At 46.5% G+C, this 22,276-nt stretch overlaps 1 protein-coding gene across 11 annotated transcripts in view; it reads left to right on the top strand.

Annotated features, from left to right (window-relative positions):
* LOC116948749 (uncharacterized) overlaps positions 1–17,014 on the top strand; it is a 33,704-nt gene extending 16,690 nt beyond the window's left edge. For 4 of the 11 annotated variants that reach the window (XM_076071738.1, XM_076071735.1, XM_076071736.1 and 1 more), the window contains exon 6: positions 1,746–5,297. In XM_076071738.1, coding sequence (XP_075927853.1) covers positions 1,746–2,392 — 647 coding nt within the window. In that variant the 3' untranslated portion in view covers positions 2,393–5,297. The other 7 variants (XM_032965789.2, XM_032965790.2, XM_076071739.1 and 4 more) reach the window with 7 other exon arrangements.
* The last annotated feature ends 5,262 nt before the right edge of the window (positions 17,015–22,276 follow it).

The following is a 22,276-nucleotide window of genomic DNA, read 5'->3' as shown; positions in this document are numbered from 1 at the left end:
TGGTACTGTGATATATTCTTATTCCCATGAGATGTCTCCGGTTTTTTTTTACCTCAGAAGTGGCAACCCAAAGAGCGAGGAACAATGCAAATGAGGGGGAGTGGGGGTTTTGGTGGGAGTCTGGGACTAGTTCAGGCTCTGAGGCACACAACTCTGCATGCCTTTCCCCTTAAAGATGCTGAATTCACAAAGAGTAAATGTCAAATTAACAAACACGTCAATACGTATGTAGTGACATATACTGTCACTATACTGTAGCACCGGGAACCTCCCTAGGAGGCTGAGGGACACGTGACTGGGGGCCGGAAGCCCCTGCCTTGATACAGCAGGGGGCGTGGCCGAGGGGCCGTGGTGAAGCCAGGGCCAAGGATATATAAAGGGGGAGTCCCGACAAGGATCGGGGCTCGCTTTGTGGGGATCGTCCTGGAACTCTTCGCTCTTCGTTCGTCATTTGGACCTTAGCCGGGAATCGTGGGTCAGACAGTGTGTGTGCTGGCTGGCCCGTTTGCTAGGGTTAACTCGTACGCACATAGCGACAGTATAGCTACACCTAACTAGAGAACCATAGTGTTATCGTAGGTTGTGTAATAAACGTGTTGCCTCCCAGTTAGTGTGTGCGCCTCAGTGTATCACACACTACACTGGTGTCAGAAGTAGCCAAATAGTTGTTAGTTAGTTGAAATGTTGACTCGTAGACAGTTACTCGCCAAGTCGTCTTCGGACGAAGAGGAGGAAGGTGGGGTGATCCCGCAAATGGCCCCAGGTGCTGCAGCCCCGGTGATGGAGCGAGGGGAAGCCCTGACGCCAGCACAGCAGTGGGACCCAGAGCTCGTTTCGCCGCTACCACCAGGGAGGGAACGCCGCTCCAGGAAGGAATGTCTGAGCGACCTAGCCACCGTCGCAGCTCTGGCTGCTGCTCTGCAGCAGGAGGATGACAGCGAAGCACCGACGCCGCGCCCGCGGACCTTCGTTGCTGCTTCCCATGCGCGGGAAACTGCTGGGACGCACACTGCGTGGGAAAATGGAGAAGCGTGTGCCGCGCGGGAGCCCGACAAATTTTTGAGCGCACGGGACACGGCTCCCGACAAACCCGACCTCCCGCGAGCTAAAGAAAAGGCTCCCCTTCATCCGGGAGTTCGCGGCGGCGGGCGGCGACTGGGAAGCGTTTCACCGCCGCCTGCAGGTTCGCGGAGTGGACGGAGGAGGAGGCGCTGCGGGCACTCCCTACGGCGCTCGACGACGACGCGCTGGCGGCGTTCGATGCCATTCCTGACATCGACAAGGCGACGCTGTCTGCAGCGCTCGCACAGATGGGGGCGATTTTCGCACCTCCATCCAAATGCCATAAGTTTGCTACGCGTGGGCGTGGGCGAGGGGAGGCCAAGATGCCCATTGCCTATCGCATAGCACTCCTGGCTTTGGCCAAGTCGGCGTTTCCAGGGATGGACCAGGTGGGGCGGGATTCCTTAATCCTGGAGAAGATACTCTTTGGTTCTATTCGGTAAAGTCACGTAGGTAAAAATAAATAACAAAAATCACGACGTTTCGGCTACAACACAAGTGGCCTTCATCAGGTGAAGGGACCGGACTGTCCAGAGGACAGCGTTGGAGTGAAGCCAGCCAAGCCCAGGTCACGTCCTTTAAGCTGTGTGGGAGGAAACAAAAAATAGAAGATGTTGCTGCTAGCCCAGGAGCTCCAGGTCGTCCTGCCAGCCATGGAGGATGATGACCTGTCGTCCCTCAAGGTCGCACGGTGCCTCAAGGCCTATTTAACAAGGCCCGATCTTCTGTTTCAAGCGCGGGCTGCCAGGACACATCTCTGTGGTATGCCGCACTCATCAAGGAGGACCCTCCACATCGACTCCGTCTACGGATGATCGCCCTTTCTCTCCACTGTGTCCCCAGGCGAGTCGCGGCGCACCGCACACAAAGCCCTCTGTTTCAACCTCACCCATCGGTTTCGGAGTCGCGTGTCGCGGATTTTCGTGGGGGTTTTTCGCGTGCCGATCGGGTCTCGGTGGGCGAGGGATGGCCGTGGCGTCCCACTCAATTGATGGCCCTGGTGCGCCGTATTGTTGCTGCGGCGGTGGGATCGTCCGCTGTTATCGGGACCGTCGAGGGGGTAGAAGTGCGGATCCTTGTCGATACAGATGCGTTGGCGACAATAATTTCGGAGATGATTTTTTTATTGTTTGTCGCCAAAATCGCGCACCGTTTCACACGTTTCCATTCCCTGTTTTGCCACCAGTGGTCAGTCATTAGGGATTATTGGACAGATCTCGGCTACAATTTGCATAGGCGACATTCGATTGACGGGGCCGATCCTTGTTTCCAAATCCCTTGCTGTACCCTGCCTGCTAGGGACGGATCTTCGAGGCAAAATGCCGCTTAAGATCCTTGTGGATCAGGGCTGCATCGAATTACCCTCGGGCCGCCGAATGGCATTTTTATGATCGCCCACTCTATTCCGCATGACAAACATATCAGTCCTAGCGATGGCCAACTGAATTGTTCATATTCCCCCAGGCGCGCAGATGCTCATTCCGTTACGGCTGAAGAAAGAGCTCGATTGTGATTTGACCATCGATGGGATGTTGTTAGCCCCCTCTTCCAAGGCGGTTCTTGGCCAAGATTTGGTATATGCGCATATGTTGGTGGCAAGCGATCAACAACCGTTCATCCAGGTCTTGAATGTCGGTTCGGAGACGTCCATAATACAAGAAGGTTCCGTGCTGGCTCATGCATCGTCCACGTGTTGTCAGGGGGAAACCAAAGGGACCTTGGGTGTTGCTGCGTCTGTGAGGCAGGGTGAGATTTCGGGCCAGGGTGAGGACTGTGAGTTGTGGTTGGACGTGCTCTGCGCCAAAAGCAATGACTTATCGATGGCACAGAGGCTTCAGGTACATGCAATTTTGAAGAAAATTTCCAACGCTTTTAGCAAAAATAATTAAAATATTGGCTGCATGCCTCTGCTACACCACTACATCGATACGGGAGATACCACCCCCATTCATCAAAACCCATATCGGTTAAGTCCCAAGGAGAAGGACCATGTAAGCCACGTGGTTGACGAGATGTTGGCCGCCGACATCATCTCTCTGTCCAACAGCCCGTGGGGGTGCCCATTGTGCTTGTTAAAAAGCAGGACGGCAGCTTGAGGTTTTGCGTGGATTTCCGCAAACTCAACAAAGTCTCCGTGGCTGATGCGTTCCAACTCCCACGGATGGACGACTCGTTGGATGCCCTGTCGCGAGCGTGGTTCTTCTCCACACTCGATTTGCTGTTGGTGTTTTGGCAGTTGCCTTTGGATGACAGCTCTAGACCAAAAACTGCTTTCCGCACACCCCAAGGGCTTTTTGAGTTTAACCGGCTTCTGATGCGACTTCACGCAGCCCTGGCCATGTTCCAACGGCTAATAGAACTGGTATCGGCAGGCCTACAATGGGACGCGTGCTTGATTTACCTCGACGACGTCATTGTCTTCGGACACGTTCGAGGAGCAACACGGGTATTGGCACTTTTATCACAGGTTGTGGACGGTGTGGAGCGTGTGGTTGCATACGGGAGTAGTGTGTTGTCTCCGGCGGAACAGCGCTGCTGCGTTACGCACCGAGAGTTGCTGGCGATAGTCTATTTCGTCCAGCAGTACCGCCCGTACCTCTATGGACGGAAGTTTTAGGTGTGCTCGGATCATGCGGCTCTGCAGTACGCGCTTCGCGTTGAACAGTCGTCGAGCCAGCTGTCCCATTGGCTTGAGGTCCTTCAGGACTACACGTTCGTAGTTTCCTATAGAATGGGCACTCGCCACATAAATTTTGACACTCTGTCGCGATTGCCATCCAGTGACCAGTGCGCATGCATTTCGGGTGCGGGATGCTGCAAGCCTGCTTATACAGTACCGCCCCGCACTGTAGTGGACGTTGCACGCACAGATGCGGCTGACATGCGAGACCACACGCTCGGTCTCACAAACACCGAGTGGGGGCAACTTCAGCCAGAGGATGCCTCCTTATTAAATAGGCGCCGTGTTAGGGACTCCGAGGATGGACGGAATCGACGAGCCTTGTCCACAGTGATCATTCAAGGGGGCCTACTAATGAGATGGGATGCAGATTTACGAATGTATAATATAGTCATTCTCACCATCTTGTGGGGTAAATTGATCTGGGTGACACATGAACGCATTATGCATCTGGGTATCCAAAAGACCCTGTTCCACTCTCCGCCTCAACTCTTTCTGGCCCGGCATGGCTGCTGATGTTCTGAATGTGTTGCGAGGATGCACTGAATGCGCCCACCGAAAACCTCTGCCAAAAATGGCTTGTCCCCCTCTCAAATCAAATAACGTATCCCATTTGAATGAGCTTGTCGCGCTCGACATGCTCGGTCCCTTTCCCACCACACCGCTGGGTAATAAATATTTGTTGGTGGGTGTGGAGTATCTTTCACGGTGGCCAATGGCCTGGCCGGTGCTGGACCAGTTGGCTGCGACGATCATGGACGCTTTCTTTCACGGGTGCGTCTTAGATAAGGGAGCCCCGGAACGCCTTCTTACGGATCAGGGCAAAATGTTCTTATCTTAACTGCTCAAGGAGGTATATGACCTGTTGGGTACCAAGATGGTCCGCACCTCGCCCTATCACCCGCAAACTGACGGCATGGTGGAATGCCTCAACAGGACCCTGACATCCATGCTATGTCAGCAGGTCAATGCGGAACAAACTGACTGGGACCTGCATGTCCCTGGTGATCTCGCCGCATACCGATTGGCCCCTCATGCTTCTAATGGCTACTCGCCGTTTTTCCTCATGTCCGGGAGGGGGCAGGATCCACCAATTGAAATTCATTTGAATCTGTGGTTAGCAAACAAGAACATGCCCAACCCTGTACGCCTTACCCTCCAGCGCTTGGCTGAAGCTAGGGAAGCTTCCAGAAGGAATTCGGCCATATGCCAAGCTGCTAACGAGTGGCGGGTTGGGTTCCGTGAAACAGGGACCAAATGGTCATTAGGGGATAGGGCGTGGCTTCACTGCCCCCAGGTCCCGGTGGGGACGTCCCCTAAACTATATAAGCCACAGCGGGGCCCCGTGGAAATTGTGGAGGTTAAAAGCCCACAAAGTGTCCGCATCCAGTTTGGTCGCAGGCGCTGGTTCATGCATGCGTCGCGCCTTAAGCCCTTTTGTCCGCCTATCGGTGTCTCTTCATCTCCACTACCTGAAGGCTGTGTGTCGGGTGTGCCCGACGAGCTGGGGTGGGGGTCCGGGGATGTGGTGCCTCAGGGGAGTTCTTTCTCTACCCCCACAGGGCCTAAGCAAGAAGGCGCGGTCGTCGTCCACTTCTTCTTCTCCGGCCGACCAGCCTTCATCTTCTTCTTCTCGGGAGGGGCCGCAGCCCTTGAGCCAGCTTCGTCCTGCCCTGGGATCCCCCAAGAAGGCCTCTCTTAGCCCGTCTGGGGGCCTGGCGACAAGGACACATTCAAAAACTGAACGGTTTAAAATGCCCGCCAACATTTTCCACGCACCGTCTGGTTGTGGCCTCACTCGCCAGCCAGAGGGGCCGTTGGCTGAACCGGGCTCTTTTTGGGCTTGTGGGTGGTGGCACGCGTACGGTTGTGGGATTGTGCTGGCTGCCGGGAGGGCAGGTCTGCCTTTCCCAGCGTGGGTTGTTCATTGTTCATAATTAAATGTGACTGTTATTGTTCTGATTTTAAATTGGGGGCCACACTTTGCCTATTTAGAAACAACGGTCAGCTGGATTGGCTGTACAGAAATGTTTTTTATTTTTCTCCAGCCGGGTCGACTGGATGTTATAAAAGGGGGGGGGGGTAGTGTAGTGACATATACTGTCACTATACTGTAGCGGCAGGAACCTCCCTAGGAGGCTGAGGGACACGTGACCGGGGGCCGGAAGCCCCTGCCTTGATACAGCAGGGGGCGTGGCCGAGGGCGTGGTGAAGCCAGGGCCAGGGATATAAAGGGGGAGTCCCGACGGGGATCGGGGCTCGTTTCGTGGGGATCGTCCTGGAACTCTTCGCTCTTCGTTCGTCATTTGGACCTTAGCCGGGAATCGTGGGTCAGACAGTGTGTGTGCTGGCTGGCCCGTTCGCTAGGGTTAACTAGCGACAGTATAGCTACACCTATCTAGAGAATCAAAGTGTTATCGTAGATAGTGTAATAAACGTGTTGCCTCCCAGTTAGTGTGTGCACCTCAGTGTATCACACACTACACGTACATTCAGATTTAATGAATGAGCCTCGAGCATGAGCAGAGATTCATCATCAAGTATATCATTTCTTATAGGTTTTGAAAACCAATGTTTAAATATTCATAATGAAATACAAGAATATGAATAGAAATACAAGGGTTTGTTTTACTAAAAATACAATTTTGGTCCATCACCATGTGGGCCTTTTAATCTATTTAAGAATGCATATGCTTCATTATTTCCACCCTTCTTCCTTTCATCAGCAGAGAGTTGCTAATGAAATGCTTTTGGATTTGATTGTTATAGGTCCTCCGTGAACACATCCATTTGTTTACCGGCCACGTTTTGCTGATAAGTTTCACAAAGTCAACACCAGTCCAGAGTTTGCCTGCTACAATAAATATTGCTGGAAAATGCCGGTCCAGAACACCCTTAGTCTGGTATTTTATGTTCATGCAGTAAAAAAGCATCTACATTGTTTATGTTATATAAAATATTAATCTCGGTGAATAACTTTCATCGTGTTGTGTTATAAGCATTCCATCCTTTATAAGCATTAGGATAATGCCTGACCTGAATTGATATGATATACACTGTTCAATCAAGCCAAATCTAGCTCTGATTAAAAGCCACCCTTATTATTTTTTAGGAAAATATTCAGAAACATTTTTCAGGAGATATGCGGCTTCAGTATACCACTGGATGAAGGCCTCTCCTGTTGTATTACAATATTTATCTGCATGAGTTTACATGGCAGTGTATATGTTCCTTCCGAGGTGTCTGGCCAGCATTCAAGAGTAGGCCAAGTACCTTCTAGAAGGGCCCTCTAGAGCTCCCTCTAGTGGAGGCGCTTCCACCAGCAATGGTGAGAGCAAGGACTTGTCGGGCTTTACCTACACCCTCTAAAAATTACATTTCTATCTATGAAAGATCTGTTTTTGGATATTTGCATCTCAGAATAAAAAAAATGCATTGTGCACTCAGATCTTGCGCTAATTAATTTCATCCTTGCTCTGGATATTGCAGGTGAAAGGTTAATGACTTGTGCAGAGGAAAACGGGGAACATTATGGTGCTGCATTGCGTAACGCTGCTCAGCGGGTGTGCGCGTTAATTATTTTTTCGTTCAGGTGTTAAAACTACTTTTCACGTGTGACAAGCTCAGACTCTGGTAGAAAACCTGAACAATTTGAAAGCCACCTTAGCACGTCGGAACACTTCAAACACAAGCACGGTCTGATGGTCGTTGTGATCGTCCGACTTTCCGACAGGCAACAGTGGCATTTTGTGGCCGAGTGAGCTGGCGAATTGCGTCTGGACAGCGTTGCACGTACACCTGGGACAGAGACCAAACGTCGATGTGTTTGCGGATTGAGCTGAGCCTCCGCCGCGGTGTTGGGGTTGTCCCAGACAGTGATGAGGTCACGGAGGAAGGGGGGCGACGGCAAGTGAGGGGGGGGGAGATGACCATTCCCTCGGCGAGTCCGGCTCTCGCAGTGATGCCTCCCCTGGGAAGAGCTTTGAGAGCGGCAGGGATTGTATGTGTTGTCGAGCCGCGGCTTCTGCTGCAATTAAGATGTGCAACCGCTGCTATTACTGCCGTTGATATTACTGTCACTGCTGTTTCTGCAACAATTGCTGTTACTGCTGTTGCTTCTGCTGCTTGCTCAGAATCAGAATATTTATTTATGCTGGAGGAATCCGATGAGCTATAAAACTCTTTTTCCCTTCTGCAGCATGGCGATAGAATTAGTCCAAATTCAAGCCGGACCGATGCGCCATTGGCCGCTTGAGAGAAAAGTGATTCCGATATGACTAAGGGGAAAAAAAACAGCGATATATAATGTGTCATGTCGCCTCCGTGATATGTTCCTTGAAAGGCAAATTAAATTAATTTCATGCTGTTAAACTGATGCTATGTAGAAGCATAACATCAGTGATTTTCAGATTGAGGTGACTTGACATACAATGGTTCCCGCTTGCTCATGATCTCACACCATCTCTAACGTCCACTGCATTCCAGATGGCACGCCTAAGGAATACCACTTTGCGGGGGAAGTCAAAAGTGGTTGCCGTATGGCTATATTCGCCATTTAAATGTGGAATTTCCACCACTGGCTCATGGCTGTAAATTGGAGATGAGCACGGAGTCCGATACTCGTTCGAGCCCCCGCTAGAATACCAGGGCAGCTGTAGGAATTGTTAAAATTACATTCCGTTAATGAAATGAATGGTAATTTAAAACTTGTCTTTGTTCATCTTGCTATGTTTACACATAGTTGCCCCTTTTAAATAAAACAACAACAATGTCTAAACATAAAGATGCTGTATATTCTTGGTTCTTTCGGTAAAGTCACGTAGAAGGGAAACAATAAAATAATACAAATATAAAACAATAAAATTCTCACGACGTTTCGACTGCAACACAAGCAATCATCAGGTGTGAAAAACCACAGCAATAAAATTTGAAAAAAGTGGCGTTTTTTTAAACGTTAGCACCATGGAGAGCGATTTGACAGTTTGTAACTACTACCACATTGGAGAAACTAAACGACATGTCTCGGACCGCATTCGTGAACACAAAGCAGACCTGAAACACGGTAGGACCAACACCTCGGCCGTGTCAGATCACTGTTATAATTCAGTAGGCTCACATGACATTGACTTCTCCAAGACAGAGGTTCTTTGCAAGCCATCTGGCTACCATGAGAGATTCGTTCATGAGGCTATCCACATATACAAACACAGAGACAATTTCAACCGAGAAGATGGATTCTGGCTTTGCAATCATTGGAAGGATTTGATAAACCATTTTGGGTCTTAATTGATTGAGCACGCTTAAGGTGGCATTCAGACCGCATCCATTATTTTCGTCTCCCCCCTCCTCTTTTCCGAACATAGATGGACTCGTTCATCTGAACAAATTGTCAAATCGCTCTCCGTGGTGCTAACGTTAAAAAACCGTCACTTTTTTCAAATTTTCTTGCTGTGGTTTACACACCTGATGACGATTGCTTGTGTTGCAGTCGAAACGCGAGAATTTTATTGTTTTATATTTGTATTATTTTATTGTTTCCCTTCTACGTGGCTTTACCGAAAGAACCAAGAATATGAATCCCTGCAGTCACGAAAGCTTTAAATAAAAAAATAAAGATGCTGCTCATTCCCGGAACTCGATAGGCGCGCCATCACTGGAAGCTGCCTGCTGCTCTCGGGAGGAGCCTCAGTCCGCTCGCTCGCCCCTCTCTATTCGCGTTTGCTTCATGCTCGAGTTCACCCGGCCCTGCTTCATTGACAGCAGCCTACCCGGTGAATACTGTGGCTGTATTATCCACGAATACTCACGTTGGACATTAAGGATCCTTATATTCTTGGTTCTTTCGGTGAAGTCACGTAGAAGGGAAACAATAAAATAATAAAAATATAAAACAATAAAATTATCACGACGTTTCGACTGCAACACAAGCAATCATCATCCGGTGTAAAAACCACAGCAAGAAATTTGAAAAAAAGTGGCTTTTTTAACGTTAGCACCACGGAGAGCGATTTGGCAGTTATTCAGATGGACGAGTCCATCTATGTTCGGAAAAGAGGAGGGGGGAGACGAAAATAATGGATGCGGTCTGAAAGCCACCGTAAACGTGAACAATCAATTAAGACCCGAAATGGTTTATCAAATCCTTCCAATGATTGCTAAGCCAGAATCCATCTTCTCGGTTGAAATTGTCTCTGTGTTTGTATATGTGGATAGCCTCATTAACGAATCTCTCATGGTAGCCAGATGGCTTACAAAGAACCTCTGTCTTGGAGAAGTCAATGTCATGTGAGCCTACTGAATTATAACAGTGATCTGCCACGGCTGAGGTGTTCGTCCTACCGTGTTTTAGGTCTGCTTTGTGTTTACGAATGCAGTCCGAGACATGTCGTTTGGTTTCTCCAATGTAACTACTACCACAGAGACAACTTAGTTTGTAGACGCCAGGGTACTGTATGTCCCGAATCACATCTTTTACAGACGGAACCAGATCACGGATTTTATGTGGTGCTAACATTAAAAAAACGCCACTTTTTTTCAAAATTTCTTGCTGTGGTTTTCACACCTTATGATGGTTGCTTGTGTTGCAGTCGAAACGTCGTGATAATTTTATTGTTTTATATTTTTATTATTTTATTGTTTCCCTTCTACGTGACTTTATCGAAAGAACCAAGAATATGAATCCCTGCAGTCACGAAAGCTTTAAATCGAAATTAAGGATCCTGCCAACGTTCTTCGAGCATGTCGGCATCGTCGTCCGAATTTGCTCAATTTAGTAAATATCTTTCACCAACTACTTGCAGTCATTGGGAAATACCACAACGCGATATTGACCCCCTACTTACACACTCATGCCCATTCGCAGGCTGTGCTACGTACACCTTGTGCCGCACAGGGGCAGCTGCCACTGGTGGTATAATACAGGTGAAATGGTTTAGACGAGATGGTGTAAGGCGAGTTTGGTTGCTGAGGTATATAAGCAAATGCCCTATACATGCAACCCCTTATATATTTATTCCTGGTTTGTTTATTTCAGAGCTGCAGGAGCTGGTGAGATTCAGCATGGCACGGGATGGGCGTGAGAGCGAAATCTCGTCGCCGGAGGACACCTCGACAAGCCCCACCAACGGGTCGCTTCCAAGCGGCAACGGCGGTGACACCGATCACCATGGGCGCGACGAAGCCGGCAAGAAGACGAGCAGTGGAGAAACGCAGGAAGCGGTGCGTGCGGGCAGCGAGACCGGTGAGCAGCACACCGAGAGATTGTTCACCTTAACGGATACAAGATAGAAAGAGAAAAAGAAAAAAAAGAAACCCATTCAGTGTAACTGGTATTGACTAAACTTCCCAATGCTGAAAAAATTACCTGCAAATTACTCTTAGGATCGCACACAGGCACAACTTCACCCCATAATGCGAAAATCCAGCAGGTCCCTGCTTAAAAACAAGTCTTTCGACTTGATGAAGCTTCTCTGTGTATACAATTTCAATCATAATACTTGCGATTGTACAGCTAGCAGAGTCACGGTGGAAATAAACAATAAATTATCACAGAGGATACAACCTCAATGTTACTGTGTATGTATGTATGTTTAACGTCTTTCGTACTGTACATAGCCAACCGTGCATATTGGAGGGGTGTATGGTGAGGTTGCAGTATGGGGATGAAGTCGGTGTCTGGATAAGTAGATGAGTTGGGTGTGGATTTGTGGGTGTATGAATGAAAGTATTGGTATATGGATAAGTGTACATACAGGAATCCACCAGTTGATAAGAACTGCATTGTGGGGTAGATTTGTGGGCAAGTGACTATGTAGGTCTGAGTCTGCATGTTTGCAGTGTGTCGGAGTCTGAAGGTGCAGGAGTGCAGGTGTGCATACTGCTCTTGTGTGGGGAGCAGCATGCTGTGCTACGATCCCGGCGACCCGAGTTCGATTCCTACTCACTGACAACACTAGTAACGAATATCTGAATTAGTCCTGGGCCTCCCCTAGGTTGACTCAGCCGCAAATGAGTACCTGGTGCGGTATGTAAACATTGCCACTGGGGAGACAATGATGGTTGGGCATGGGCCTGGCCATCCCCAACCCCCTGTGTACCGTTCCGGCCTTCATAGTTGCTCGCTTTACAAAACTTGCCCCAAAAGTATGTTAAGGCTATATGGGGGATATTTGTCTTTGTCCTGCTCTTGCAAGTGGTGACGCAGGCATGCCACCACAGGTGAAAGCTGAGCTCCACGTTGGCAAATGGACATGGGTCGTGTGCTGCAGGAGAGCACTGGTGAACGCAACAACGGGGACGTAGAGCACACGGAACGTGTGGGAAGACAGGACGGCAAAACAAAACAACTGCAAAGCAATGTGAAAAAATCAATTTGTATCTCTATCCATTTCCAGCTCATTTGCTGCAATACAGCTCCATGTCTGAAAAACCAATAAGACTTTGATCGATACTTTACATTTTCATTCTTCCCTCTCTGGTGTCTGCATAAATGTGAAAAGCGCACCATTGCATCGCGTGATTATGCTTCGTTCACGTAGCCGTCAAAATGTACGTATGTAGTTGAATTTCTTTCACACCGTACGTAGACAATCAATTGGCACGGTTGGCTACACGTTGGCGCTGCCCATCACAGTGTAAGTCTGCTAGGAAACTTGGTGCCTCCGATAATGAGCAGGCTGTCACGGACGTAGCTGTTTATTTACGAAGCCATTATCGGCCCCCTGCTCAAATGCTGCCACCATAGATTACACAATCGGTCAGCCTGCCTGGCCCCCATCAGCGTCCCACGCCTTGGCACGACGCGTGCTCTCCTGGGCCCTGTGGTAGACGGTGAACGAGCCCTATCGCTCCCCGCATGCCGCCTCCGGGAAGAGTTTGCTAAGTGATTTGAAATGCGTCTCTTGTATGAATGTTGTGTAAAATCACGTGGGCAGTTAACCTCTTGCCCTGAGCCAATGCGCATATCGTTGACACTGCGGTCACATCAACCGACAGCGCTGACCGCGAATGTCACAAGGTCCACATCGATGATTGTTGACCGTGTTAGTTTTGTTGTCCTTTTCTGTTTTGCTCTCTTAGGTCATTATCTTTGTAAAACACTGAATGTCATAATTGCTTTGGAATTACGTGTTTCCGTTTATTTTTAATTACTTTGGAAAAGTGACTTGCGAGCACTAATGGAGCTCGTTGGCTTTTGAAAAACTGAGCAGTTGCTTTTCATGAGATGCGTTTGTCCAAAGGGAATTGGGGTCAGGGTTATGGCTGAGTTTATGGTTGGGGTTAGGGTTTAGTCTGTTCATGGTTGGGAGTAATGTTGAAAGCATTAGATTTGGTACAGCTTAACCGGTGAATTCTGGCTGAGATTAAACCAATTCATGATGACATTCTGATTTCAATCTGAAAGTATTCCTAGCACTCTCTGAAAAGGATAAGAACTCATCAGAAAGGTGCATGCAGGCTGGAAACAAATGAAAGTAGTAAACATGCTGCCAGTGTAAATAAAAAAAAAATCTCCACTACAGTAGGAAATACTGGCTCTACTGCACTGATGATTCCTAACGATGGTGAAGACTACGTACAGGTGTCTCATTGTCCTGCGGCAATCCAAGCTGTGGACTGTATAGTAAACCACTGTAATATACGCTCCTACAATGGAGAAATATCAAATATAAACGAACTCTCTCCATGGCTTGCAAGAATATTACGTAATTATCCTACTACTGCAGTCTAAAATAATATGGCCATAATTACGACCCTCGAGTTGTGGTCTAAAACAAGGCCATGTAAATTATAAACACAGCATTATCAATTGACGTGACATTCACGGCACAGCGGGGGGACTGAACCTATGATTATAATCACGCCTTCTGCTGTCAAGAAATCACCTCTTGCTTGCATTGTTATTCCTCTTCTGGCTAGGTTTGCCCTGTTTAAGCCTGAACCTCGGTGGAGATTGGCAGGTGGCTGCATTGATAAATATAATAAGTAAAGGTAAAAAAAAACTGAAAATAAATCTTTTTCTGGGAACAAAAGCTGAGTTGTGAGTTTTTCCCACGCTCGGTGTCATTTTAATCCCTGGATTGTGTCGACCGCTGATGTAGCAGTAGCTTGTGTTGTGCCATCGTAAATCCTGCACACAATGATGGAAAGGTCAATTCTGGAGCAAGTAATTTACTTTTTGGCAGCCAGCTTTTTTGACTTACTAAACACAAGTTACATGTACACAATAAACTTAAAAAGCAACATGTGTGAATATTCTTACAGAAATGTGTGTCGACTCCTGAAAAGTAAAACGAATTGAGCCAAGAAAGAAACAAAAAGCTGGGACGTTTTTAATGAATCCATGTGATATGCATATTGGGTTCACGTCACGATGTGTGCAATGAGTATTATATTGTTTACACACACTGTGAATACACGTGGTATTGTGCAAATAATCTCATGTTCCTTCTTGTAAAATACAGTTACAAATATGACTGGAAAGTTGATTTTTTTTCTCTTTAAATATATATTTTAACAAGTGTTTTTATTGCTTACATTATCCCAGCTCCCGAAGAAAATGCCCATGGAGGGAAACCGCTGCAAGACTGTCGCATGGACAACAGTTCCAGTGAACGGTCCTAGCACCGTCGACATTCTCACAGCGAGCGAGTGACGTCAGCACTCCTCGGAGGATGGCGTCATCAGGATCTTTGATACCTGCGGTGCAACGTGCGACGCGTTTGTCGCTGGAGCCCTGACAATCTTCTGGCCGGCACTCGCGCATCTCCCTCTCATAATATGGACGGCACCGCTTGGCCTCTGGGGACAATCGTTTTATTGAATGCGTGCGACTGCTTTCATTGCCCCCCTCGCCTGCAGCAGCTTACACTGACCCGTGATTCTCCGACGCTCATCTGGTCACCACACGGGACCCAGGGGACACCAGGGGTTCGGCGCATGGCTGGCATCGCCTGGGAAGAGGCGTCGGTGAAATGGGCCTCTCCAATGTCAATTTGGATAAATTTGGATTTTTCCATTTTTTATTACCTTTCATAATTTCTCACTGGAATAATATAGGCTGAGAAGGCAGCGGCGGAGGCTCACTGCACACTGTGCCGCTGCTTGTTGAGTTATATACGGGGCTTAATTTTTCACTGAATAATATTCGCGTCGGGAGTAGGCCTCGAGACGGACCGTAGGGTGGTCACCGCCATAGTGAGAAGTTTGTTGGATGTGATGTGATTGCTAAAATGCGGGTCGTGGAACCAGGAAAGACCCGTCTGAAATTAAACCTTGGTTGTATACAGTATTGCCATTGTAATCACGGCAGCAGTACTTTATGCTGGCATGACATATCCCTTGCTCTTGAAATGCACAGTGTTCAGCATCATGCCCTTGTGTTCTCGTCATCTTCATTTGTGGCATTTACATTTCTTGTGTTGCTTTGTAAAGGAGATGGACAGAGGACGTTATAGTCCCGTTCGAGCTGGTTGAGTGGTTGTGGCCGGGATTTAGGATGTGACACGACTTTTGTCAGGAGCCGTCGATGACAGCTGGGGACAGAGACTCGTCGTTTTTACATCCGTGACCTTTCTGTCTGACATGCGCCCATGCAGTGACCAACCACTGTGAACAACGGTCAATAATTGAATCCCATTTAAGCTTCTAACCTCGCCTTGAACTGTACACTGTGTTAAAATCAGTCACGGTGATAACATAATATGAGTTCACTGTCAATGTTAGTCAGAGTTTTGGAATGTCACCAAAGTAGGTCCACTAATGTCAGATAAGGGCACAATGGGTTCATTTTGAAAATGGACAATGCGACTTTACAGGACGTTACACAATACTGAGCATTGAAAAGTTTTTTTAAGTAGCTTTTTGCACAAGTTTAGCATTCTCGCACGTCCTATCTTACTTTGCATGCCCAGCAACAACACTGAAATGCACAAAAGATTTCTCACCCTGGAATTTTTCCGATGCCCTGTGCCATTTTCACTGTCTAATATTGATCGTCCTATCGGTCATGCCATTACAAGACAATAACTAGTACATGTGACGGTTGATGGTGGTTTTATACAGCCTTCACTGGGAATCAAACAAGTCACTAAGTTTGTAGTGCAGTGCACTAACCACTGCGCAATCGCTCAACCCATATGTAGTCTGTACAAATTCAAATGAAGACCTAACGAGACTGAACGCTAGCTTGCTGTAGGTTGGATATTTTTGGCACGGAAAAATGGCACATTTTTTATATTATATCAGAAGTGATGTATCATTGCTTCTTTCTGTTGGAAAATGGGACACTAACTACAAGACTTTGCTGCACACAGTCGTGCGTTGGGCCTGGGTAATTGAATGGTTTTAACAACACACAAAGGTGTCCAGCTTTGCATGTACAAATGATCTTAGCCTTATCCAGACCACCAGCTCAAAATAATTGCATGTGTGCCCATATTGTCGTTTAATCCACCAACTCAAAGAGTTTAGAAAATGTGCCCATCCTTAGGGCAGCAGTGAGGCAAAGACAACCATTGGCTGGTTTCATTCTCATGCAGACTCATCAGCACACTAAAATCATCACATTTCATGCTAGCGGTAGGAGCAGCCACATTTTTCACACATTTTTCTCAACTCTTCTCAAAGAGTTGGGAAAACGACAAAATGGCCACATATGCAGCTATTTTGAGCTGGTCTGGGTAAGCCAGGGAGCGTTTGTACATGCAATATTGTACTCATTTGATGTATTGTTAAACCTATGTTTTTCCGGCCGCATTAATATCTCTGGTTTGATGGGTTTTCTCATCATTTGCAGATTTGAATGATTGGGCAAAGTAGACAGGCGTCAGAACAGTGTTTAATGAGGCCCATTTGCTCGTCTGAGCTCACCTGTCCCACCCCCAGGTGTAGCTGCGCATTATTTCATCAGATGACCGACTTTAGGTGCATAGAGAGCAGCTTGCTCCAAGCTATGGGCAGAGATGATGCGAGAGCTTTCTGGTGTCATTTTAAAACCCTTGCTGTTTGATTCACATTTTTAATATGATTGCTGAACAGGCATTAGTTGATATTGTACATTTCTCACTTATTAATATATACGGTATTTGAGTCGGGGAGAATTACTCGCAGTGGAACAGATATTTTAAGTTAGGAAAACTGTTGTAATCACTTTGTATGAAAGCTGTCATGACCACACAAAGCCATCATAACGTTTTTAACATATTCATATATCCACAATTGTAATTTAAAAGTAGAACGATGCAGAATCAGTCAATAAAAATCTTAACCTTATGTGAAGTACATCTTGTATGAAATCGAGTACGTGTACACTGATATCTGTTGATCTCTGTGTTGTACTGTCTGTCATTGTGTCTGTGTGGGGAGCGGTGGTGTGGCGGTTCGCGTGCTGAGTTACGAACCCGGCGACCTAAGTTCGATTTCCGCTCACAGCCAACACTCGTGATGATTATATGAACCAGTCCTGTGTCTCCCCTAGATCGACTCAGCCTCAAATTAGTACCTGGTATGATGCGTAAAACATCACCACTAGGGAGACAAAGGCGGTTTGCTAGCCTTCATAGGTGCTCGTGAACAGCATTTTCCCCAACAGTCTGTTAAGCCTACACGGGGAATGTTTTTTGTGTCTATCTCCTGGAGTCCCGCGTATGTGTCTCCTCCATGAATGTACAATTAAATAGAGTGGGGATTTATACAGTTTTAAAGATGAAGGATAATTTAATTGGTGTTCATGAGATTAAGCAATGGGGTATCACCACAATTGTCCCATAACCATTAAAAAAACACTGAAAGGCTGCATTGGCAATGGTGCAAAAATTACAAACACCCACACATTTGTCAGTAACAATACCCTAAAAGGAAACATAGATATACGAGGCAACATTTCAGGCAATGGAACTTATTCAGAGCAGATCTCTGCATGAAGTAAGGTCATTGCCCAACGTGTTATCTATTCGTTTTTTTTCATTTCAGGGCAGTGCTATTGACGAATGTGTTGACTCTTCAGGAGGCATCTATGTCTGTGAATTGCATGTCATGGATGCTTTGAGCGTATTCAATGTCTAGTTACAGAAGTTGTAGCTGGAGTATATGAACTCGCCACTGGATGGCAGTCTACAATTGGATAAGGAACAAAGCCTCATGATTGTAATTGGACCAAGGTTCTAACTTGTGTGCTCATGAAAAAATATATACTTTAAGTCATGAACCACCTGTGATGGGTTAAGACATGTCAAATCTTCCCACTTCCAATTTCCTTTCTCATTCGGTAAAGAAAAAAAAATCGATGCTGTACAATGACATCAACAACACTTCGTGATTTGCTCCCGTGTGTCAAAGCGATTTTGATAGCCCACGCACCGTTTCACAAAACTACTCAAGTAAGTGTGCGCGTTTTATCCGAAATGCTGTGTTAAATGTTTAAAAGTTTCGCGTACAAAAATGAGCAAGCCACTGTTATAAGTTTCAACCTTGTGAGCTCTCATGCCGTTATTTACTCTCGAGTGCGAACTTGCAGAACTCCTGAAGTGAAAGTGGAAAGCATGGAGCAGAGAGGGAGCAAGAGAGGCGCCTTCTTGCACAGTGTACAGCTCTCCGCAAGGAGCCGGTGAGTCAGAGATTAATAAAAGTAATAATTAATGCTTTTTTACCCAGGAAAGTGTTACTGAGTCTCAAATCTGTTTTCGGATGGCCTTGCCAATTTGCACTGTAGAGCGACGGTTGCTATCTGCTTTCCAATTAAATAAACTCTTGGCTAATCTTTTTTAAATTTGGTAAATTTGCACCGTCAGGCTGGCTCGCAATGTTCTCTTCTTTCAGTGATTTTACAGAATCTTGAAAGTTCACTGTGAAGCAGACAGCGTATATTTTTTATCTTACCAAGTAAGGCCCACTGAGCTACATGGCTCTTTTTCAGAAGCGAATGGCCATAAATGATAGCTCAATTAAGTGGCTTATCCATAATAGAGTTTTTTGGGGGATTAAGGGCCATCCATTTAGTAGGTACGGAAAATATGTAAAAACTTGACCCCTCCCTGTACGCACGCGGCCTTTTTACTCCTCCCACCTGAGTACGTTCGCTTGACGCACCCCCTCCCCCCCCCCCCCGGAATCCTATAGAGCGGCCGATATGTAATCCACGCAGAAACGATCAAGGATTAATAATATTAACGTGTTTAAGCAAACAGTCCACCGCCGGACTATCTGACTCATTTGAAGGCAAATGTAGACAAATTATTATCGAGGCTTCACCCCCCCCCCCCCCCACCGTTCCCTATGCGTACAAACATTGTCAGTAGACCCCCCCCCCCCATATGCAAGCGTACGTGTTTGGGTTAACCTCCCCCCTCCATGCGTACGTACTAAATGGATGGCCCCTGAGATCGCGTAAATGTATAAATGCGTCATTAAACCTGCCACCACCCGACACAGCCAACCAATAAGGGTTGTGACGTAAACAGAACGTGGCAATTCGTCACTCGTACATTTTAGTGTTAAACTAAAGTGGCTTATGTTAGAATTCCATAGCATAAGGCATGTTTCTAAATATGTAGGGAAAACCCGAAGGACCCGAGAAAAACCTACGCGACCAAGGGGAGAACATGCAAACTCCAAATATACAGGCACACGACCTCCTGTATACTAAGCGAGGTAGTTAACATCTCGCCACCACGGCGAGGGCAGCTTGCCGTATTCAAACTGCGAACGTCTGCAATAAGCAGTGGACGTACTTCCAATGGGCCAGGCCATGTCAGCAGGCCACAAATGCTGACAAAAGTTACATTCGGATATCTGTGTTGAAATGGATTCCCAACACTGGGCTTTATGCATAGCATCCAGCTCACACATGGAGATGTTTCCGATTGGAAACAGTGATGTGTGTGTGCATGTGTGTTGGATGCATTAACTTTAAAATCACTCGAAACGACAGGTGGCCAGGTGGCTGAGAGCACTGAACTGGCACCTTTGAGATTTGAATTTGAAACTGGCAATCACCATTCGTGTTTAAAGAGTAGGCTATCAAGTGTAGTGACTTGGTAATCTCGTCCCGATCACCAATGACTGCAAACACAATGTAACATTGAATTCGGTTGTTCATGTTATTTATCAAGGTTCTAACTCTGGATTAAAACAGTTTGCCGTACAGTATAAACCTTTCTCTGCAGCAGAGTTTGTGGAAAAGTCTGCCCCTTGTGTGTGGATAAAGTAAGTTACTTGAAGCGATCTCAGGGGTAGTTCTGTATTTTCTTCTTCCGTGGGCTGTTTTTTAACATGGGGTGATGCAATGCTCTGGAAACATTAATTGAACGCTTGCTCTTATGTTAAAACAAATATGGCACAATTCTAATAAAATTGGGAAAGAGACAAGAAAAAAACACACGAGCAATTAGGCAGCACTCATCCATTTAGATTTAATTGAACCAGTCATAGAAATTCCACATTCCTATGACAGTTGCCAGTCACACTTAACAAAGTCTCACTTAACAAAGATGACTGTTGACTTCCCCAAAGTGGAACTTACTTTTTGCTAGATGAATGAGTTTGCCCCAACTGGGAGTAGCTTAAAAAAACACAAAGATATACAAAACCGTATAATGTAAAAACACATCTGTGGCATAAATCCCAGATTATGCTGAGGCGGCACCAGCAAAGATGTGAATACAGAGAGGTCCTGCAGCCTGAGTTTTTTAGGCCTGCATCTGTGCATGTCTTTATGGGGAGCGGTAGTGCAGCAGTTGGTGCTGCGCTACAAATTCATAATCCGAGTTTGATTCCCGCTCACGGCCAACACCAGTGACGATGATCAGAACTAGTCCTGGGCCTCCTCTCGGTCGACTCAGTCTTAAATCAGGGGAGACAAAGGCGGCTGGGCGTGGTGCTGGCCACTTAACCCCCTCGTGTGCCTTCATAGCTGCTCACTAACAGCACTTGCCCCAATAGCACGTTAAGGCTATACGGGGGGTTTTTGTTTTCGTGTGCGCTCATGAAATTCAAAGACAGGTCATTGACTATATTTCACGTGACGGCTGAGACTTTACGCGATTGCCGCACAACACAAAATTATGTTGCAACTTGTGACTTGGTGCTTATGTGGACCGCGGCTGTGAGAGCAGAGAATGGAGCGATTGATGCCTTTCACAAAGAGGGTGCTGTGCGGCTTTGGTCACCAATATCTGGGCAATTTACACTTCGTGCGCCGTTTATTTGTAAACACCATAGCAGTTGTAGTTGCCTCTTTAAGTACCATGAATAATTTAACAAGTAAACTGTTACTTGTATTTAAGCACATGTAGCAGGAAAAAAAACACAAGTCGGTCCATTTCCAACATGTGCTGATTTTAATGTCGCAATGTTCGCACAAGCAACAGAACCTGACTTTGTAATATCGGTTCTCGATACGGTCGCATGAATAAGAAAGCGATCTCTAAAGCATATCGAGGTCCCCCCCTCCCCCCAGCCCCACCCAACCGCATTGCTGAGCTGCATTGGCTTACGGTTGCTGAGCGAATACGTTTTGAGGTCATACTCGTGACACACAAAGTGCTTGACAGAAATGAACCACGATACCTTGCTAATCTCGTCAAGGAGCATAAACCATCACGCGAATTCCGCTCACCCTCGCAGCAGCTTTTGGCTGGCAATTGAACAGAGATGTTCACTGTATCGCGCGCTTTCAGATGTGCTTCTGCAGCCGTCTGGAACGCTCTTCCTTCCGATATTAAGAAGCCACTGGAGCTATGCACTTTTAAATCTAAATTTAAAACTAATTTATTTTTAATTGCTTTTTGTGTTGAGTTTGTTGTCTTTCCCCCACACCTCCGAATACCACGGTTGGCTACATATGGTGTGAAAGAAGTTCAACATACATACATTGACCACCGTGGTGAAGTATGGTCAATTAACGCTCCATAAACCACGTTCCCGCAAGAAACGAGATGTGCTCTTTGTCCTGCGTCTCCTTTTTTGCTCTTAAACGGTGTGGGTTTGCCATGAAGAATGACCATTGGCTACAACATCGCCTGTTATACAGAATATTTTAACTTTTAAGGCAGCGTTATTGTCGAATCTGTGGAGTTTTTTGTTACCCATGCTATGAGAAGGCCGTCAATCAGCGGTGGATTAAAAAAGGGGTTGGAATTTATAAGAATTAGGGTTTTCCCCTTTTTTCAGGCAACAAAACTGAAACCTTTTTACAAGAAATCATGTGTGCATTAACCACAATACTTGTGGTCAAAATGCAAACAAAAAACACTGATAATATATGCATTGTCCTTGAAACTGAAAAGCACCAATTGAGACTAGGCTCAAAAGAAATCTGTCTCTGGTGTGAACCAATCAGTTTCAAGGACAATGCGTATATATCAGCATGTTTTTTGTTTGCATTTGACCACAAGTATTGAGGTTAATGCAGACATGATTCCTTGTAAAAAGGTTTCAGTTTTGTTGCCAGAAAAAAACCCAATTCTTATATTTTGGTACTGGCAAAGGAGGTCTAATAATGTGGGTTGTAAATTATCATTCAAGTTATTCTGAGTT

The sequence above is a fragment of the Petromyzon marinus genome, chromosome 34 (assembly GCF_048934315.1).
Source record: "Petromyzon marinus isolate PM22_M1 ecotype Great Lakes invasive population chromosome 34, UKy_Petmar_22M1.pri1.0, whole genome shotgun sequence".
Lineage (NCBI taxonomy): Eukaryota > Metazoa > Chordata > Hyperoartia > Petromyzontiformes > Petromyzontidae > Petromyzon > Petromyzon marinus.
The sequence above is the reverse complement of the archived record's forward strand: the minus strand, read 5'-3'. Positions and strand labels throughout refer to the sequence as shown.